Below are 21,607 nucleotides of genomic sequence, written 5' to 3' on the forward strand. Positions count from 1 at the left end.
ACAGTTAGCTTCTTATATGCATATGGACCATCAACATCTTTCGCATTCCCCAGTCATGCAGACATTCTTTCTGTAAGTGGCAATCTGTAAAGGTCACTGTGAATTATCAACCTACTACACAGCAACCATATACATTATCTCATGCAGAAATGGTGACATGAATATGTAACAAGAACTAATAACTACTGGATTTTAGGCCTATCTCTGGTATTTGATGTATTTTTCATTTTTTTCCATTTAAGGTTTGCAACTTCAACTTCTTGTATTTTTTAATTCAACACTAATAAGGTAAATATTTTTAAGTATATATTATAAGCTATTTTATTCCCCACATTTAGCTATACAATAACACACAGCTGATGAGAAGTAGGTGTAATACTAAAAATAAATTAATTTTTGAACATTTATTACAGCACCATTGTAAACATAAAATTACATTTGATAGTGATCCCATGCTCAACGCAAGTTGAAACTTTCAGAAAATATAGAGGAAAGCAATATTTTTCACATTTTTTTTTTTTATTTTAAAAATACAGTTTTTCAAAAATCAGCAAATTTGATGATGATGTTTTTATAAGAAAATGTATATTTTCAATTAATTATGTCTCATGTCATATGAAAGTCCTTTAAAATAGCTTTTAAATGAACTCAATTTCATTGTTCTACCATAATTAGAACAAAAGTTGTGAACAAATTAATATTGTTGTGCAAGTCAGAAACTAATTAATGTTGTTCCAAAAGTCAATTTTTTTTTTTTTTTTTTTTTATTTTTTATTTTTTTTTTTTTTAATATAGCAACCATTACTCAGAAATCTTTCATCAGAAAAAGGTGAAACAGTTGTTTTGTGTTACTATTTATGAATACATGCATATTTCATTTCAAATAAATCCAAGAGGGTCACACTGAAAAATCATATTTTCAATTGTAGATTTCACACGGAATGACCCTGTATTTGAATGTTACGGTGACTGTTTTTCCTATTCATCCACATACATTGTTCTATATTTAGAGTAACCTGCCATTCATCACATCAACTAGAAATTCTGTTCCAGTCACCTTGTATCCTCCTATAGTCACACAATGACACCTTACCGTACACCACAGCATCAGCAAACAGCAGTTCACTGTCAGTCAGATCATTTACATATATAGAGAATAAGAGAGGTTCTATCTCACTTCCCTGGGGCACTCCTGATGACATCCTTCTGTGATGAACACTCACTCTAAAGGGCTGAGTTGTCGTACACTCTGTTTTGAAAAAGTGAAACACCAAAACCGAGAAATGTGATCACAATGAAATTTATTCCACCGATTAGGGTCATGACACTATACAAATTATCAGGCCTGTACACAACACCACCAAATGCTTCAATTATGGCTGCTAGATGTTGCGGCATGGAATCAAATAGCACCTGAATCTGCTGCTGGACAATACTCTGCCATGTGGTTTGTAGGCGCATCCAAAAAGCATCAACTGTGTCTGCAGGAGGACCTGAACGAACAAGCTGCCAACCGAACATATCTGACATGTTCGAGGGGTAACATGTCAGGCGAATGAGTTGGCCAGGGAAGCAGTGGCTTGCACATTCTTCTCCACATGTGGCTGGACATCGTCCTGCTGAAATATAGTATGTGGAACGGCCTGCAGGAGGGCAGTGGCTCAGGCTGTAAGACCTCCCTGATGTAGTGGTAATTGTTCAGATTACTCTCAAACATAGGAAGTAAGATCAAGTGTTATAGGCAATGCAATGGCATGCATGCCACCAGTCCAGCATGCAGAAGACCGCCTCCGAATATTAACACAGACATGGCCACACCTGTTGCCATGCTCCACCATTGCACTGACACTGTGGACGAAGCTGTTCTGTCCATTACAGCCTAGTGCACAAGATGGTGGTCACCTAATGCTGTGGCCCAATAGCCTGTTAACGCTGTGTACAGCTCTCTCCTCTCCAGTGCTTCCACGTATATCTTACTGTTGAAGCAGCACAGCCTGTACAAACTGCAATGTCACATAATGACAGACTCGCTTCCCGCAGACCGATCATTCTGCCCCGTTTGAACACACTTGCGTGCTTCTATTTGACCCTGTGATGTCAGTCAAACGTAGTAGCACTTTGCTAACGTCTCCACTTCATATGACGGCTCTGCACCAATTGAGTATCGCTTGGCATTGCCCCGTCCAGTCACACAAAAGAGGGGACAGCTGGGCCGTCTTCCACACCATCTCTCTGTCATTTATACCACTTACTATAGTTCTGCTGTTCTACACATCCTCTAATTGTGGCGTGCTGCGGACCACTTCCTCTGAGTGTTTCACTTTTTACAAACAATACTACACTTAAAGTCTTCGAGCCACTCGTATATCTGGGAACCTATTCTGTATGCTCGGACCTTCATCAACAGTCTGCAGTGGGGCACTGTGTCAAATGCTCCTCAGAAATCTAGGAATATGGATTGAGGCTACTGTCCTCCATCCACAGTTTGTAGGGTATCGTGTGAGAAAAGGGCAAATAGAGTTATGCACGAGTGATGCTTTCAAAATCTGTGCCAATTTGTGGACAGAAGCTTTTCTGTCTCATGAAAATTCACTGTATTCAAACTCAATATGTGTTCAAGTATTCTGCAGTAGACTGATGTTAAGAATACTGGTGTGCAACTATGTTGGCCTGTTCTTTCTTACATATAGAAGCCATCTGCAATTCTTTCCAGTACTAGGGGCTTTGTGCAAAGTGAGAGATTTGCGATAAATGTAAGCTTAGTAAGAGGTCAATGCCACAGCATACTATCTATAAAACTGAATTGGGATTCCATCTGGACCAGTGACTTACTTGTTTTAAACTCTTTCAGTTGCTTCTGTATGCCAGGGGTGCCTATTTCTACATCCTTCATGCAGTAGTCTGTAAATCAGTCAAAAGACAGTAATAAGTATATGTCAGCAGAAGGAAGCAGAAAGAATACTATCTAAAGCAGACAGTGGTATATCTTGAAGAAGCCTGTTTGAAGACCTGGGAATGTTAACACTCACTTCTGAATACATTTACTCAGTGCTTTCTGATGCTGACAGTAAAATTCAATATCAGCAGCCAGAGATAATCCTCATATGTGTGACAGCTGTGCTTGTGTGAACGAGTGTGTTTTTTCTACTTTAGAAGAAGGTCTTTTGGTCAAAAGCTCAAATGCATAGCAGTCTTTTTGTTACGTCTGTCTGTGACTCCATCTCCTCTACACGGTAAGTAGGTTTTCATAACACTCATTATTCCTTCATTGAGGAAAGAGAGGAGAGGTTTCCAAAGGTTGGGGAGGAAGGACACATCAGTTGACACCAGGATAAAAGAAATCCATCTTGTACGAGAAGAAGCTCTAGCAAGGAACAGATGGTTTTTCTGCTTTAATATGTGTATTAACAGTACTGGAATTTCGCCTCCTTAAAGGTAAGTACTGGTGAAACATAACAACATGAAGTTAATCCACCTGCTGTTAGTCTACTCCTCTTAAATTACTAATTTTTTCCTTGTCTTGCTTGAAACTATTTATGCACACTAGTGAGTAGGCAGTGTGTACTCAAAAACACAAAAATAATGTTCATACAATGTTTTACATAATTTTATTGTTCATGTAGTAATTTACTGTCAGTTGGTTATACTGGTGATATTTAGTTACCTTTGGAACAACGTTAATGAAGAGAAATTGTTAACTGAATTGTTACAATGTTCAGTATTGGAGTGACCTCATCAGTAAGTTTGAGAGGATTGACACTACTCGTTAGATAACCCTGATTTGATTCTTTTTAATAGCCTGTTTCTGTTTACCAAAAGCTAATGAACTTTAAACATATTAGTAATTACAGACTGACTTCACCCAAAAATACTTTTGACATTTGAGCTGTTATGTTGCAATATTTGACACTGCACTTTCGTTGCCCTAATTTTTCTGAACCATATAATACTCTACATTATTCAAATAAGCCTCTAATAAAGAATTTACACAAATTAACAAATTTTGAACACTGCAACTTTACATGTAAACAGGTAATCCACCACAGAGATGTACAGTGTGCTAGCCAAACAGTACAATGAACTTTTACGTTTTTCTAATCAGGTATCCTTTTGTTAAAGTAAATTGTTGTTGGAACTTATAGGTCATGACATCATTAAATTTCCAGCCTGGAGCCATATAAACTAATACGTATGTACTGAGATCACGAAAGAATCAGTATGTCAGTCTATGAATATTATCATCCCTCCCAAAAATACTCAGTCTGGGTGTGGCAATCATTGTGGAACACCTTGTAGCAATTCAGACATTTATTTCTGCAACTTTGCACCCAGAAAAGAATAGGCTAAAATCTGTAAGTCGTTTTCCACAATGACATCATGTAGACACAGTATTATAAGTGAGTCAGTGCCAAGTAAGCACTCTCTACATTTAAATTAAAGTTCGTGCGTGTGAAAGCACCCACGTGATTTACCAACTGACCTGCCTACACTGTGAAGCTTTCTATGTGGGAATGACCAGCAACAAACTGTCCATTCACATGAATGGACACAGGCAGACAGTGTTTGTTGGTAATGAGGATCACCCTATGGCTAAACATGCCTTGGTGCACGGCCAGCACATCTTGGCACAGTGTTACACCCTCCGGGTTATCTGGATACTTTCCACTAACACCAACCTGTCAGAACTCCGGAGATGGGAACTTGCCCTTCAGTATATCCTCTCTTCTCGTTATCCGCCAGGCCTCAACCTCCGCTAATTTCAAGTTTCCGCCGCTCATACCTCACCTGTCTTTCAACAACATCTTTGCCTCTGTACTTCCGCCTCGACTGACATCTCTGCCCAAACTCTTTGCCTTTACAAATGTGTGCTTGTGTCTGTGTATGTACGGATGGATATGTGTGTGTGTGTGCACGAGTGTATACCTGTCCTTTTTTCCCCCTTGGGTAAGTCTTTCCGCTCCCGGGATTGGAATGACTCCTTACCCTCTCCCTTAAAACCCACATCCTTTCGTCTTTCCCTCTCCTTCCCTCTTTCCTGATGAAGCAACCGTTGGTTGCGAAAACTAGAATTTTGTGTGTTTGTTTGTGTGTCTAGCAACCTGCCAGCGCTTTTGTTTGGTAAGTCACATCACCTTTGTTTTTAGATATATTTTTCCCACGTGGAATGTTTCCCTCTATTATATTCATTATGTACTGTATTGTATTACAGTCGGCAGGCCATATTAATACGAGTAACGTGTATGTAGGTAAATAGTACTGGCTCGGGAATCTATGCAACAGTACCTTGGAATAATTTGTATGATTTATTTGTGATACATACTGTCTGTGCATAAACTACAAATATGTTGTCAATTGTGATGAACTACATTTTGAATGCTCACTGTCATTAACAATGGAAATTCAGCAAAGACAACAGTAAAGAACTAATTATATGAGCTGCCAATGTGTGTGATGTTTGTTTCTGACATCAAGATATAAGGATAGTGTACTTGATTGGTTAATGACATTGTTTTCAATAAATTGTTCGACTAGCCATCACTCAACATGTGCTGAAGGAAAATAAATATGCATATTAGTGAATCTGAGAACTTATGGTGTTGGGTTTGTTACTGTTGAATGTAGTTAGGTTATCCAAACCTTTTTTTTTTTTTCTTCAGTTTTAGACTATGAATGTCTGGTGCTACTTAGACTACAAACATGTTAAGTCCACTTACACTGGTCATGCACTCTGTCTCCTCTCCTTGAAATTTCTGTTATTTCATTGCTACAACATATACTGTAACATCAATTACACATACATTCTACTCAAATTTTGTCTGTGTTTTAATGTTATTTCAACACTCTTAAAGCAGCTGATGTGACACATCACTATTATCCAAATGACCCTCTCCACTATGATGAAGCTTTAATGCGTCTCTCTGGTCGAGCGTTTTTCTATGTTTGACATAATCTTTTCAGTTATATTTTTAGGTTGCTACTTTAAACATTCCTATGATATTTGTGTAAGATAGCTGTCCAACAACAAGCACTTGTCTAAAAACAAGTTTCATTGATGAGGGTCATTTCCCTCCTCCTCACTCTCTTCATAAAATCAACTTTCGAATATGAAAAAACTACACAGTTTCTCTAATTACGCATTATTACCCTCAAAGTACACTAAAATTTGACAGAAGAGTGGCAAATTACATTGAAAGTGAACAGAACACCACATATAAAAGTTCTCCACTATTGCTGTTGAATGCTACAATTTCCAATATTGGTCCCTCTTCTACCTCTCTTGAGACATTCGGTGTGTCAAAGTGCAAGGACTCACTCATCAAAAATGAAAAAGATACTATTGATCTTGGGCATCTGATTTCATCCTGGTCACATTCTTTTTTCATTGACTTCCTAAGCTTTTAACCACTGATCATCATCAATGGAATTCAACGCCACATCCGAAACACAGACTTCATGTAGCCAACAAATTGCTGTACAATACACAATAAATAATTACTAGGAAGATGACAATAAACACTGAAGTTGCATCTTATAACAAAAGTAAGTGCTGTGAGATGACAGATGTTTTTGTGATAAACGTTTCTGCACAATGGCTGGTTTTCTAAATCCACCCTACTTTTGAGCTGCTATTTCATAGGCAAGCATTGTTTCAGCTGTATTTGAGCAAATGAAAAATAATGGTTTTCTGACAAGGCTACCAGAACGTGCAAAAATCACAACAACAGCAAAAAAAAAAAAAAAAAAAGAACTGCCAAAGGTTGTTCTTCAAATAAACTCTTCACTTATACAGGGAGATTCAAAAAGAATACCACAACTTTAGGAATTTAAAACTCTGCAACAACAAAAGGCAGAGCTAAGCACTATCTGTCGGCGAATTAAGGGAGCTATAAAATTTCATTTAGTTGTACATTTGTTCGCCATTTCAGCCAATAAAGATTTTGGTCCCTTTTTCTTCGAAGGTGCTACTGTAACTGGACTACAGTATCTGGAGATGTTAGAGAATTGGCTGTTCCCTCAGCTCGAACAAGAAGCACAACAATTCATATTTCAGCAGGATGGAGCGCCACCACATTGGCACTTAATCTGTCCGTAACTACCTGAACGTCAACTACCCGAGGCGATGGATCGGCTGCCAGGCAGCCCGTGACAGAGCACCTCATCACTGGCCTCCCAAGAAGCCCTGATCTTACCCCCTGCGATTTTTTCTTATGGGGGTATGTTAAGGATATGGTGTTTCGGCCACCTCTCCCAGCCACCATTGATGATTTGAAACGAGAAATAACAGCAGCTATCCAAACTGTTATGCCTGATATGCTACAGAGAGTGTGGAACGAGTTGGAGTATCGGGTTGATATTGCTCGTGTGTCTGGAGGGGGCCGTATTGAACATCTCTGAACTTGTTTTTGAGTGGAAAAAAAAACCTTTTTAAATACTCTTTGTAATTATGTATAACAGAAGGTTATATTATGTTTCTTTCATTAAATACACATTTTTAAAGTTGTGGTATTCTTTTTGAATCACCCTGTATTTTGTATAACAAAAGAAGAGCTTTTACAACTGTACTGTTACTAGCTTTCAACTGAGTCATCTACAGAGCTGATTGATATCAAGTGTTAAAAGAAGGTTGGAGACACTTACAGAATCACATTACATGAATGGTTGTGGTAGAGTCATGAAGCAACCATGCCAAGTGTGATTTAACAATCAGGGCTTGTCTTTTGCCATATGGGCTATCAGAGGCATAAATAATTGTTTCTTCTCGGGAGGGAAGTATCAGTTCTGTTCAAGTACAAGATGTTCATTCAGGTCAGATCTCAAAATATTAGCAGCTGAACTGTCATAAACTGTTTCAACATTTAGAATTGAAACACAACTGAAAATTCTGATACAAATAAATGGAAACAAGGGCACTGAATAGAAAAATTGTGATGATTATTGAGGTTGATATAAACTGCTTAGCGCCTGAAGACTGCATGTTATATGACAGTCCATTTCAAAGGCTTTCTTTCTCAGCATAATTACCCATATATTATTTAATATTTCAAACCAGTCAGTGTCGCATAACCTACTTTTGTCAAAAAAATGAAACTGTGTCACTTTTTCAGGTGGTACTGTTAATGAAGAAACATTTACGCATACCTACTCTCTGAACACTCTACATCAGACTGACAACAAGAAGTGCAAGTAGAACTATTTTCCTGTACTTTTAACACCTTCACCATTTTCTTTAAAGTCTTCATTGGGTTATTCTAGTTTTGCTACTTTACTTTGTAAAAATTATTTAATTTGTGCTTGTGAAGTTCTTTTTTGCGTTGTTGGCTCCATGATAGTTACTAATTCCACTGACTGACTTTGGTAATCCTCCAGAAAAGGGGTCCCCAGACTTTTTGCCACTATGTACCATATGACATTTTTTAAAAACTGGAGTGTACCATTATAGCTTATTCACTTTATAACGAACCCTAGGGTCTGGAGGAGAGGAAGGGTGGATGCAAAAAGGTTGAGTGGTGATTGCTGCAAGCGTGAAGAATGGCATGGGAGTAATAATTTTTGCGATTCTGCTCAGTGCAGATAACACATACGGTTTTTGCGTCATTTCAATAATCTGCTATATGTGGTAAACATCTCGAAATCTGACACACACAAGTACTAAGGTTTTGTGGAAGAACTTTTTACTGAGCTGTTCATGCTCACATGGAGTACTTACTTGTGGCAAATGGTACAAAATTAAATTAAGCTGGTTCTTATACAAATATTCAGTATGAGGGGAATAACATTGAAAACATACATATTAAACTTTTACACCACAAATAATATAAACCACTTGTGCAAGGGAGCAATAAACTGAACAAACAGCAAAAACATTCTGGTTCAAACCAAACTTTTACACTAAGTCAGACTTCGGAGTCAGTAATTATACAGTTTTCAAATTGAGATTCTGATGAGATAACATCTAGATGTCTCAGCTGGTAACATGTAGATGTTTATCTTTAATCAGAACTTGAAAGTCTGGCTTAATTGAGCTCACTTCAGTCCCAGGCCACCTCCAGCACTAACACTGTTTCTGTATTTATTTTTAATTTACATGAAGTCAGAAAACCCACTTTCACACATGTAAGTGGTAACAAACGACACCAAAAATAGGACTGCTTGTTTTGAAAGAGAAGAGTAAAGCATTTGGTTTTTGTTTCCATCCAAAAAGAAAGCAGAATTTTCTTTTGAAAGCACCTTTCTTTAAACTGTCACTAGTCATGTCGAAAGTTTCTTTCATGCCTACTTCTTCTGGTACTTTTCCTGAAAATGGATTTCTTATCCTGTCATATTTTGTGTAATCTTTGTACGTTTCGCACATTTTTTGAAGGACCTTAAAATATGCAAATATGTCTCAAACAAAATCTTACAGTCTTCCAAAAATGATTGTTCAGCACTTGTGAACTAAAAGGTCTCAACTTTCTTTTGAAAGGTGACATTTTGATTTCTGCTATGAAATCTGTTGTGCCTCCTTCTTGCACACCCATATTTAAAATATGAAGCCTGCCAAAGATATTAGCGAAATAGGCCAATATAGATGATCACTGATCATCAGCCAAATATTTCTACATGTAAAACATCTATGTTTTTGTCACTCAGAAACATACAACTTTTGACTTCAGTTCAAATATTCTGCTTAAAATCTTTCTGTAAGAGAACCATCTTACTTTAGTTTGTAGGTGCAAACTTTTAAATTCATCTCCCATATCTTCACACAATAGCGTGTAACAGCCATGAGTTTAGAGTCCTTGCATTGACGAAGTTTACAATCTTTACAATGTCTGTCAAAACAATATAAGCTTCGTACATATACTTACAAGCAAATGCTACTCAGCATATTATACAATGTGTGCTTCAACAAACACTGCAACTTTCTTCATTTTTGCTGTCAGCCCTGTTAAGTGGCCTTGGTCTTGACTCCGTCTTTACAAATACCAACACATATTGGCCGAGGAATACCTACTTTAAATAAATAAAGGCCAATCATATTGAAAATGTTTACTGCTGTGGTATCTGACTTCAGTGGTTTGAACATACAAACTCTTATCTTTGTGACGGTCAAAATGTACAAAAACAAGTAACTGCATCATATTTGCAACATCTGTACTACATTATATTTGAAGAGCAAAATAAGTGCACTCTTGCAGTCGTAATAACAACATTTCTTCAATATTGGAATACACGTATTCAGTTTCCCTTACTGTTGGATAACAAAACTTTTTCTATTTCTTTGGCAGCTTTTGCTGCCAAAACTATTTGGATCACACCTCTTAGCCAAGGGCAGCAAGAGAGACTACCCAACTGCGTGAGGTTTTCCTTATTTTCCAAATCTAAAACTAGCCACATATGAGGTTCTTTCAACTTGCTTGTTACTATCAGTGTTTATGAAATTTGCCATGCAATTGGAGTCTTTTAAAAAATCCAGATTTCCTTTAAAAAAAGTCAATATGTTTACCAACTGAGAGGCTTAGAACTTTCATGACATTTTAATAATGACAGCTTCATGCTTTGATCTGAAAGTGTCTCTAAGCATACAACACATTGGGTTGGTTGGTTTAAAGAGGGAGGGAAGGGACAAAATTGCTAGATCATCAGTCCCTTGTTCCTATTAAGATAATTGCACAAGAGAAAGAATAAAAAATGACACCCACAGCACAAAGCAGGGAAACAGGAAAAAAACCACAAGAATGACAAAAGGGCAACGAACACTACAATGAACAAAATAGGGCAGGAAAACCAGATAGAGATGCAAGAAACAGGAAGAAGGAATTAAAATAAGGGAGCAATTATCAAGGCTGGCTGACCACGAGAATAAAAAGGATAAGCCAGCCCACTCCGCAACACATTAAAACCTCCAAAATAAAAGCAGTAGGGTGGAGGACACAAGAGGGACGAAGGATATGTGCTAAAACTTAGATAGAATAATAAAACCCACCCTCACACATAAAACGTAAAGCTATAGCAGCTGATGAGGTGTTGTCAGCTACAATTAATGGTAATGAGTCCAGCAACTGAAGATTTCGTCGCATGGCAGCAAAAGTAGGACAGCGTACCAGAATATAGGCTACTGTCAACCGGGCACTGCACTGACACTGAGGTGTGTCTACACAGTGCAGGAGATAGCTGTGGGTCACCCACACATGGCTAACGCGGAGCCGGCAGAGAACCATAGAGTGCCTGTGAGAAGCCCGCATGGAGGACTTCCAAACAGTCGTAATGGCACGCAGTTTGTTGCGCATACCAAAGTTATGTCATTCCGCCTCCCAAAGCCCAAGAACCTTGTGGCATAATAATGAATGCAGATCAGTTACGGGGATGCCGATCTCCAGATGCGGTTTCTGTGTAGCCTGTTTGGCCAGCCTGTCAGCAAGTTCATTTTCTGGGAGTCCGACGTGACCTGAGGTCCAGACAAACACCACTGAATGACTGGATGTTACAGGGCATAGATGGACTCCTGGATGGTTGCTACAAAAGGATGGCGAGAGTGGCAATGGTCGACAGCGTGTAGGCTGCTCAAGGAGTCAGTACAGAGACAAAAGAACTCGCCTGGGCATGAACGGATGTGCTCCAGAGCACGAGATATGGCCACCAGCTCTGCAGTGGAAATCTGCAGCCATCTGGCAAGGAGTGCTGCTCAATATGTCCTCTGTGAACATAGGCAAAGCCAACGTGACCATCAGCCATAGAGCCATCGGTGTAAACCACTTCAGAGCCCCAGGACGTGTCAAGAATCGAGAAAAAGTGAAGGGGGAGAGCCGCAGGATCAACTGCGTCCTTAGGGCCATGTGAAAGTTCCAGACATAGCTTCGGTCTAGGTTTACACAATGAAGGTGTACATGAATGGACCTTGAGTAGAAATGGTAAAGGGAAGGACCCCGGTTCAGACAGAAGAGATTGGACGCGAACTGCAATCGTAAGCTCTGACCTGGGCCACCGATGTGGGAGATGAACCACCTTGGTTAGGAAAAGGGGATGGTAATTCGGATGGTCAGGAGAGCTACGAACGTTTACAACGTAACTGGCGAGCAGTAGTGCACGTCTAACCTTCAATGGAGGGACTCCGGCCTCCACCAGGATGCTGCTCACCGGACTTGTCCTAGAAGCTCCTGTTGCCAGTCAAATGCCACAGTGGTGCACTGGGTCGAGTAAATGCAACACTGAGGGCACCGCCAAACCATAAACTAGACTCCCATAGTCAAGAGGCAGGATTCAAAAAGGGCCCTGTAGAGCTGCAGCAGCATAGAGCGATCTGCACCCCAGTTGCTGGGGGCACCCTAAGGAACAAGAGATCGCATTTTCCACCACAGAAATGATCGTCCTGGCTACGTGCTCAACCACCACATCGATGTTACTGTGTTGGGGAGTTTCAATGGTGACAGCAGAGGTGAAAGCTTCCCAGTCTGCCTCGTTTAAAGCCCATCTGGGTAGGCGTCTGTGGGCATGATGCTGGAGGAGTGACAGGAAGATGGGAAGTAGTCGCTACCACACAAGTCATCGTGGGCTCTCCAGTGGACAGATGGGAGAAGTCCTAGGCTGCAAAGTGATAAATCAATGACCGAGCAAGCACCACGAGCCACACAAGTGAGTGGGGGCCCAAGTGTTTAAGAGACAGAGGTTGAGTTGAGACAGTTAAGTTCCAACATCTCTACCTCGGCCAGTAAATACGGTGCCCCTCCATAAGGGGTTATGGTCGTTGAAAATCTCCCAAAAATAGGAAACGTTTAGGGGGTTGATCAGTCAGTGCAGCCAATACATTCAGGGGTACTGCACCATCTGGAGGAAGATATACATTGCAGAGAGTTATTTCCTGCGTCGTCCTTATCCTGACTGCCACAGCTTCATGAGAAGTTTGAAGGGGCACAGGTTCACTACATACTGAGTTCACAACACAGATGCAAACTCCACCTGACAAACTATTATATTCTCTTCAGTTCTTGTAATATCCCCTATAGCCACGGAGGGCAGGGGTCCGCATTGCCGGGAACCAGGTTTCCTGGAGTGCAATGCAGAAAGCAGGTGTAAAGCTTAACAGTTGCCATAGCTCAGCCAGGTGGTGGAAAAAAAACCCAGCAATTCTACTGGAGGATGACATTATCGTGAGGCTGGGAAGGCATGAAGCGCGCAAGGAGGCAGGTTATGTCTTAGAGTCACCTGCTGCCACCGACTGAGTATTTGTTACCATTCCTATTGCAGATGAGGCATCAGTGAGATCTAGGCCCTCAGGGGACACTAAGATCTCCACCTCATCCCGAGATGCAGAATTGGTAGGGAGTGGTGGTGTTGGGGCCATCGTAGGGTCCTGTTTCTTAGCAGCCTTCTTCTTGGCTTACTTACCTTATCACTTCTCTTTAGGGGATTGCTGTGAGGACTTCTCTGAAGTAGCTTCAGGTAGGGAGGAAGACCATGAAGCTCTTTGTCCAGTATCTTTTGGCTCCTTTGGCCACTGATGAGTGTCTGCTGTGACATTAGTGGAGATCTTGGAAGAGAGGGTTCCAAGGGACCCCTTCCACACGAGAGGAGCCAGAGGAGACTTGCTTCTCCAGTTGGGGGGGGGGGTGATGCCCCTGCATTTGGGGGGAGGGGGAGCAATTGCTCCCGAAGTAGGTGCTTTGGGAGCAATGGAAGATGATTTGCCCCCTACCACCCAGGGAGCGGATGTATTCTGGTGGCCCAGAGGGCCCACTGGTCGTGGCACAGTGTGGAAGTACTGGCACTCTGTGACAGCGATGCTTAAGTAGCTGCAGCATATGCAGATGTCAATGGAATGGGGTGCAATTGTTCAAATTTACACTTAGCCTCTTTGTAAGTCAACCGGTCCAGGGTCTTTTACTCCACGATTTTCCACTCCTTTTGGAGTACTGTGCAGTCTGGCGAGCAGCAGGAGTGGTGCTCTCCACATTCGATGCAAGTGGAAGGAGGCGCACGTGGAGTATCTGGATGCAGTGGACGTCCACAGTCGGGACATGTGGCACTGATAGTGTAGCGGGAAGACATGTTGCCAAATTTCCAGCACTTAAAACACCGCATAGGGGGAGGGGCATGTGGTTTAATGTCACAGCGGTAAACCATCACCTTGACCTTTTCAGGCAAAGAACCACCTTCAAAGGCCAAGATGAAGGCACCAGTGGCAACCGTGTTGTCTTTGGATCCCCTGTAAACGCACCGGATGAAATGAACACCCCACCATTCTAAATTGCCGCAGAGCTTGTCATCAGACTGCAAGAGGAGGTCACGATGGAAAATAATCCTCTGGACCATATTGAGGCTTTTATGGGGAGTGATGGAAACAGCAATATCACCCAGTTGTTCACAGGCGAGTAACACCCGGGATTGGGCGGGGGTTGCTATCTGAATCAAGACTGCACCGTTTCTCATCTTGGACAGCACTGTCACTTCCCCAAACTTATTCTCAAGACGCTCAACAAAAAACTGAGGCTTCATAAGTAGAAAGGAGTCCCCACCCATTCTGCTACAGACTACATACAGAGGCGAATATGGCTCTCTTCTTTCTGTAGCTCTACGTTCCTCCCATGGCGTAGTGAGGGAGGGAAACGATTTTGGGTCATACCTGTCAGCACTGTATTCGATTTTGCCCTTCTTAGAGACCGCTGGCGCTGTACTGTCATCAGCAAGAGATGACCTGGTCTGCTTCATTGCGAGTCATCTACCTTGATGCCATCAACTCTGTTCAGGGACTCTCCCCACGGGCGCCACCCAGTCATAGCAAAGGCCATCTGGCACGATGGCCGTTGTTGGGAGTGCAGATGCCCCACGATGACAGGCATCTACTCCTTCGCATATGTGGAGGGTTTACAGCTCAGGCATCAGCAGTGAGATCCCTGTGTTGTCAGGGGGCTACCACCAAATGGGTACATAATGACACCACCACAACGAACTGGCTACCGTGCTGGATATTGGGCGCAGAGAAATCTGATATTGTCATGAGTGCAAAAGAGGACCAGAGACAACGGAAGAAGATGACATACCCCGGAAAGTGTCCTCGCCCAAATAGTTGAATTGCAGATGGAGATGCAAAGCCACGATGAGAAGAGGTTCAGGAGATCGAATCTAAGGGCACTATGGATAACTCGCGCACCACGTGAAGGTGTCCTTCGCGATATGGCCCACACTTCTGTAGAATTTGAAAGTAGCAGGTCAAATCATAAAATGGGACCTGAACTTATGGGGCTGAAAAGTGGGAGACTCCTTTTAGTCGCCTCTTACGACAGACAGGAGTATCTTGGGCCTATGCTAACACCCGGACCCACAGGCATAACACAGAGGCGAATTGCATTATCTCTGGTTTATATAACAGGATTTACTATAATGTCAAGTTAAATAGCTTTCATCATACTTGTGGTTAGGTGTTGGTTTAGGTTTTGTAGCTGCACCCTTGGAGACAGAAGCAGCTTCTGGGCTTAAAAATCATTTCATCATGAATTTAAACACAATGGTGCGTAAGTCACACAATGATGTTAAACTTCACATCACAATTATAGTAGTCAAGAATCAGCTCGTTGTAAAAAGCATTCTGGTTCCAGATGCAAGCTTCTTCATATCACGATACTATTCAAAGTGACACCCAACAAAGCAACAATCACAACAATAAACCATTTGATGCTACTGCACCTCCACACATTGGTACACCACATAAGTTGGCAGCAGTTGCAAAGTGGAACGAAAACTTTTGTATAACCACCGACAAGATTTGATCAAAATGTTGTCAATGTCAAAACAAGATGAATCATTCCAGGCCAAGGCAGCAGCAACTAATGAAGGGAGGCGTGGGACAGGGGGGGGGGGGGGGGGGGCACAATAAACCTCTCTATGTTTCAGTCCAGAGCAAACATTCTGTTGTAAATCCATTTTCTTTAATATTAAACAAATGCCGCTTTTATCAGTCAGTTTCCTACTATCAAATAAAGCAACATAAGCCAAAATTTTATGTTACCGCAGTATGTGTTTTGTGTTTTTGTACTGCGAACTACCTAAAATATATTTGCATACCGCCAGTGGTATGCATACCACTGTCTGGGAAGCCCTGCTCCACAAGATAATCCCATTCAGAAAAAGCATGTCACTGCAATACTTTATTCATTGTAACAAGATAACTACTAACACTGAAGATATTAATATAGCAGTCACTAGATTATTTTTTTCATTTACTGATTAGCTCTGTCCAGTACTTGTCAACAGAATGTAGAAGTTTCTGTATGCAGGCCACCCTGCTTGCCAATCTGCATGGGCACTAATTATAATTGGCAATGCGCTAACCATCATGCAGTGAATTGCTTGACATTGATCCATTTTGTTCCTTTAATTTCATTTCATATTCATAGTTACAAATAAGTACCAGATGTCAATGTGAACATAGCCCTAACGCGCTTTCACAAAACGTCATTCCTTCCCTGCATCATTTCCACTGCAGCAACTGGTCAGATCGGGACAAGAGGTGGAGATTTCGGGGTATATTGAGGAAAGTACAATTAGTGAAGTGCCTTCATACAGAAATTTAGGGAACAAGGGGACTCAGCTTTTAGTGGTGAACAATAGTATTTAGTTTATAGATTATTGTATTGAGGCTTGTGTCAATACAATATTGGCATACTGGGGTCACTAAATCTGTGATAGGGAGGGGGAAAGAGGCATTTTCCATCCTTGTCTCACTTATATGAGTACTGTGGGATGAAGAGTGTTCCTGATAATTTTTGGTTAACAGTTTGCTGAAGGTTACTGAGAAAATTATATGCATGGTAATTTCGTAAGCTTGTTTTAGTGGTATTATTTAATTTTTATTATAGTATGTTTAGTCTAATATGTTACAATATGTTGGTTTATGTGTACAACTGTACATTCAAATTGGTGATGGTGCAAGTTTTTATGAATTTTTGGCTCATGCTGTTAGTTATTGGTAACTTGTTGGACTGTCTTGAAGATTGTTTTAGCTATCTTGACGAGGCTACATTTTCAGTAGTTACATGCAGGAGTTTTGGTTTTGTGGTATCACATATTTCGTTTTAGGTACGGAGGTCAATTAAAATTTCTGATACTGTATTTTGAGGCTATATAGACATTTGTGGTTTTTGGATTTTATTTGAGTTTTATAGGTCAAGTGGAATTCCCTATACCAGTTTTTTCAGGTTTTTTTGTGTGGTTTTGTTGGCTGCTGAGAATTTAGCATGCTTGATTTTTGCCTTTGTAGTTGTTTTAGCGGCTTCGTTATTAGTGTTGTTATATACTTAGTTTGTCCTTGCCCAAAACCTCTTAATTCACACAGTTGCCCCATTAGTTTCATTGAGTGCCTGCAATTAAATATTTTTTGTATTATTAGGGTTTCTTTGAGTGTGTAATGTATGATGACACAGTCACATATTACATAAGGTTGAACTAGGGGTGTGCGCCATGTTGTCAACACTGTGATCCAAAGTGGTGGGAGGTACTGTAATCTTCGGTTATATCCAAAATACCAATTCTTTTTTTTTTTTTTATTTCGGTGAACAATGAGAGAGAGAAATAGATACATCTGATTTGAACAGGGACATTCTGTCAAAATTTACTAAAAATTAAAATGTGCATTGTAGAAAAGTTAGCATAACTGACTGGTCAATGAGAAAGATGAGGAAATGGGAGATGCTGTCATCAGAGCCTGTGTGATTAAATAACAAGACATCCAACTTTTTTGTGATATGAAGTATGGACATCATTATTTTATAAAGTTTATGTTTTCCTTTACTGGGTTCCATAGTTCTGAATAATCAGAAGAAGACTGGTTACTTTGGGGACTAGTGTTTTGTAATCAACTGCCGCCAACCTATAAAACTGACAATAACAAATACAGAAGCGTCCGATTCCACCCGTCTGCTTTGACCCATGATGTCACAAATATGGCAGACACGACCATACTCTACGACTTCAATATGGCGTCTATGACATCATTACGTAAACATGACCACAAACACGAAAATACATTGAAAAACCAACACACACACATTCCAAAAAAAATTTAATGAAACTAATGGGACAAGTGTGGGAAATTGGGGGCTTTTGGGTGGGGACAAAGTAAATATAAACAAATTTAGACACACACCACCATACCAAACCACACAAAACGACGAAAAAAACCGACAACACAAAACTCCCCAAATTCCACTAAACACAATATCCTCTGGAATCAGACACTTTCCTTGACCTATATAGCTCAATATCAGCTCCAAATCCCACAAATAACACTTCCCTTGATCTATATAGCTCAACAGCAACTCCCGATCCCACAAATTGGAATCGAACACTTCCCTAGACCTATATAGCTGATACCGGAACACCCACAGCCACAACCACACATTGTAATCGAACACTTCCCTTGACCTATATAGGTCAACAGAAACTACCGATACCAAACCATAAAACCCAAAACTGCAACCACGTCCACAATCATCACTACCTCAAAAAACACAACAAACCAACAAAATTGGAATCGAACACTTCCCTTGACCTGTTATTCTTATGTCATCTCCACATTCAGCCGTCCCTGGTCCTAGATGCCGGAACTTTAGTGAGCCTCATTTCTTCACGACATAGTGAACATTTCATGACTTCATCCAAAATTCTGAATAGTTGAAGAAATTTTATTAAAGACAACGCACTATCCCCCATCATCACTGACAACTGAAAACTGTTGACCTTGTCAGTCATATCCATACCTACCAAAGACATAGAAAGGCAATTTACCAAAACTCACACACGACGAACAGAAAAAAACTACAATAACACCGAAATGACAAAACTCACTCAAAAATATTCTGCTGATAGCACTGTCCCAATATCACACACGTGCAATCCTATCACGCAAATAAACTGCATAAACAGCGACTGCAACAATATGCCACCTATAACCACGCCACACATGCAAACTAAACCAGAAACATCACCTAACACACCACCAGAGAGAGCCACTGATCACATCAAAATGACACCTACAAACACGCCACTATCACAGACTAAATTGCGCGCCGTCGTAATATCACACACCACAACAGCCTTATGTCACGGGTCAAAGCCGACGGGTGGGATCGGGCGCTTCAGTCGACCCTGCTGTCTGTAACCTTGTAGCTATAATTAGTCACATCATAACATCATTCATTTATTTCAAAATAAGTGATGAAGGAAGTGTGGGTACTACATAAGACTTCTCAAAGGAAGGTGGTTACAATAGGCCTACACAATGAAGCTTTTGTATCTTCCGGTTTTGCAGATACGATTTCTCATCTAGCTGCACCCTCCTCTATCAGTAGACCTTATCAAGGGAAGTTTAATGATTAGCATCTACTTAGTATGTTTAGGCTCACAATAGAAAATCACAGCACCCCTCAAAACTAGCAATTCGATAAAGTAACGCATCATTGTGAACTTTAGTTCTCACAGTTGCAGCTGGTAACTTCTGAGTTACCAAATTAATAGAAGTACTCCTATAACATATGTTTTGGCAATTTCTAACGGAAATACGGAAGCGTCCGATCCCACCCGTCTGCTTTGATCCATGACGTCACAAATATGGCGGAAACAAAAACAAACACACACACTTTCCACAAGAAGCCTAATGACACTAACGGGACAAGTGCGGGAAATGGGGTGTTTTGGGTGGGGGGCAAACTAAATATAAACAAATTTAGACGCATTGCGTAGCTACAACGTGTAAGTGAAGACAGCCATGCATGAATACCCACCCACCTCCCCAGGGGTCGTAACCCATGCAACCCATAGAAGATAAAGATGCTTCAGTAGCTGATGAGTGTTTTTTGTCTTTCTAAAAAAAAAATCTCACGGGATAGAATGAACAGATCAGAAAGATAAATATAATAAACTGAAACAGAAATTCGAGGAAACAGATAATTAAAATAAGTAATAAGTGTTTTTAAATTTAAAAAAAAAATCTCACGAGATAGTACGAACAGATCAGAAAAGTAAATAAAATAAGATAAAAGAACTGGAGACAGCCACACTCAAACCAAACTCCGCGCCGTCATGACGTCACACACAACACCCTTACGTCACGGGTCAAAGCCGACGCGTGGGATCGGACGCTTCTGTCGACCCTTTCTAACATATAATTCCCACACAAACAACTGAAGCACATTTCTCCAAGTTCTCAGCGCAACAACAAACTACTGTACTTTGGCAATACTTTTCTTATATCTCTGACATATTTTGTAACAACATTTCACTGATTTGTATCTTCTGATCAAAGAATAATTATAGTATTACTACATGTATTTCTCTGTAAGTGTGCAAGCCAAGCAAGATACTAACCTAATCCGGGGCTGGATATTGACTGGGCTCGAGCTCTTGCCACTTTTCCCAAGGAGCCCGCAGTCCCAAGACTGGATTCCACAAGCTCATCATCAAACCGACGTCGTTTTATCGAACGGGAACTACTGGAATATTTAAAAACCCATCAACAGACCAGTATTTGCACAGTTAATTAGTGAAAAACGTGTAGCTGTTCACTAATATTTCTAAGCCTTCTTTGCTACATGTAATAACTTCAAGAATGCATGGAATGGCACCATTAAATCTCATTTGTGATATTCTGCAATAATAAGAGAAGTAACCACTCTGCTTTAATGGTCTTATGAATAGTTAGCCGCGGCAAGGTCATATAAAATGCCGTGGGAAAACAAGACGAGCAATTTTGACTCTTCAACAACTGCTGAGCGTGAGAAGCAATGTTTTTACAACATTTAGCAAAGCAATCAGTCCAGTATGGCAAATTACTTACAATAAAAGTACACAAACATAACAAACAAATCACATGAAAAAAAAACAAAAACGAATGCGAATATATTATTCATAATTTACCTTCTACGTTTGGTGGCGATTGAATCTAAACTTTGTGACTGGTCCACTGACATTCTCACTTTCCCGTAACGATCTGTATCTGCCATCCTGCTGTTGAGTACAAAGTAACGAAATAAGATCTGTAACTCACATTCACTCCAGTAATCTTCAACTTATCAACAACGTACTGCTACAGATTGACTTAACAAGGGTGTTTTAGATGTATAAAAACCATTCCTGTAGCTCACCTTTCAAACGGACGTTAACGTTCGGAGGCATACATACAAAAAGTTTATACAATCACTTCAAAAGTTAAATGCACTAATAACCATACACAAATCCACGCACAACCATACTGTAAACAATCGGACAAAACAATAACTGTCCAGGATAGCCAACAACCCAAACGAACACGTGTATACAAACTCGGATTAAGTCAGGAGTTGCATGCAAACTCCTGCACAAGCAAGGTAAGTAAATGATGCCGACGAAATAGTCATGTTTCAACATATAATTTCTATGATTGCCCAGCTTTAATTACGTGTGTGAATTCATGAAAAGGAGTATCACTAACAAAGACGATACCGTATAATTTCAAAGCGACCCTTAGACTCTAAATAATTTTGTGAAGTATTTCATATTGTGTAAATTATTGACTGTCTGTAGATAAGGTTGAAGGTCATGCAATATGTTGACGAATCTACTGAAATCATATTTTTATTGATGCAACTACTTTAATTGT

At 40.4% G+C, this 21,607-nt stretch overlaps 1 protein-coding gene across 5 annotated transcripts in view; it reads right to left on the reverse strand.

Moving 5' to 3' along the window:
* LOC124544884 (microspherule protein 1) overlaps nucleotides 1-21,257 on the reverse strand; it is a 164,671-nt gene extending 143,414 nt beyond the window's left edge. For 3 of the 5 annotated variants that reach the window (XR_006967572.1, XM_047123610.1, XM_047123609.1), the window contains exons 1-4: nucleotides 21,114-21,257; nucleotides 20,887-20,976; nucleotides 20,338-20,462; nucleotides 2,833-2,901 (exon numbers count right to left, since the gene is read on the reverse strand). Coding sequence is in view for 4 of the 5 variants with exons in the window: in XM_047123610.1 (XP_046979566.1) it covers nucleotides 2,833-2,901; nucleotides 20,338-20,462; nucleotides 20,887-20,972 (280 nt within the window). In the remaining variant the exon portion in view is untranslated. The remainder of the gene's footprint in view (nucleotides 1-2,832; nucleotides 2,902-20,337; nucleotides 20,463-20,886; nucleotides 20,977-21,113) is intronic. The other 2 variants (XM_047123611.1, XM_047123613.1) reach the window with 2 other exon arrangements.
* Nucleotides 21,258-21,607: the final 350 nt, after the last annotated feature.

Source organism: Schistocerca americana, chromosome 8 (assembly GCF_021461395.2).
Source record: "Schistocerca americana isolate TAMUIC-IGC-003095 chromosome 8, iqSchAmer2.1, whole genome shotgun sequence".
Lineage (NCBI taxonomy): Eukaryota > Metazoa > Arthropoda > Insecta > Orthoptera > Acrididae > Schistocerca > Schistocerca americana.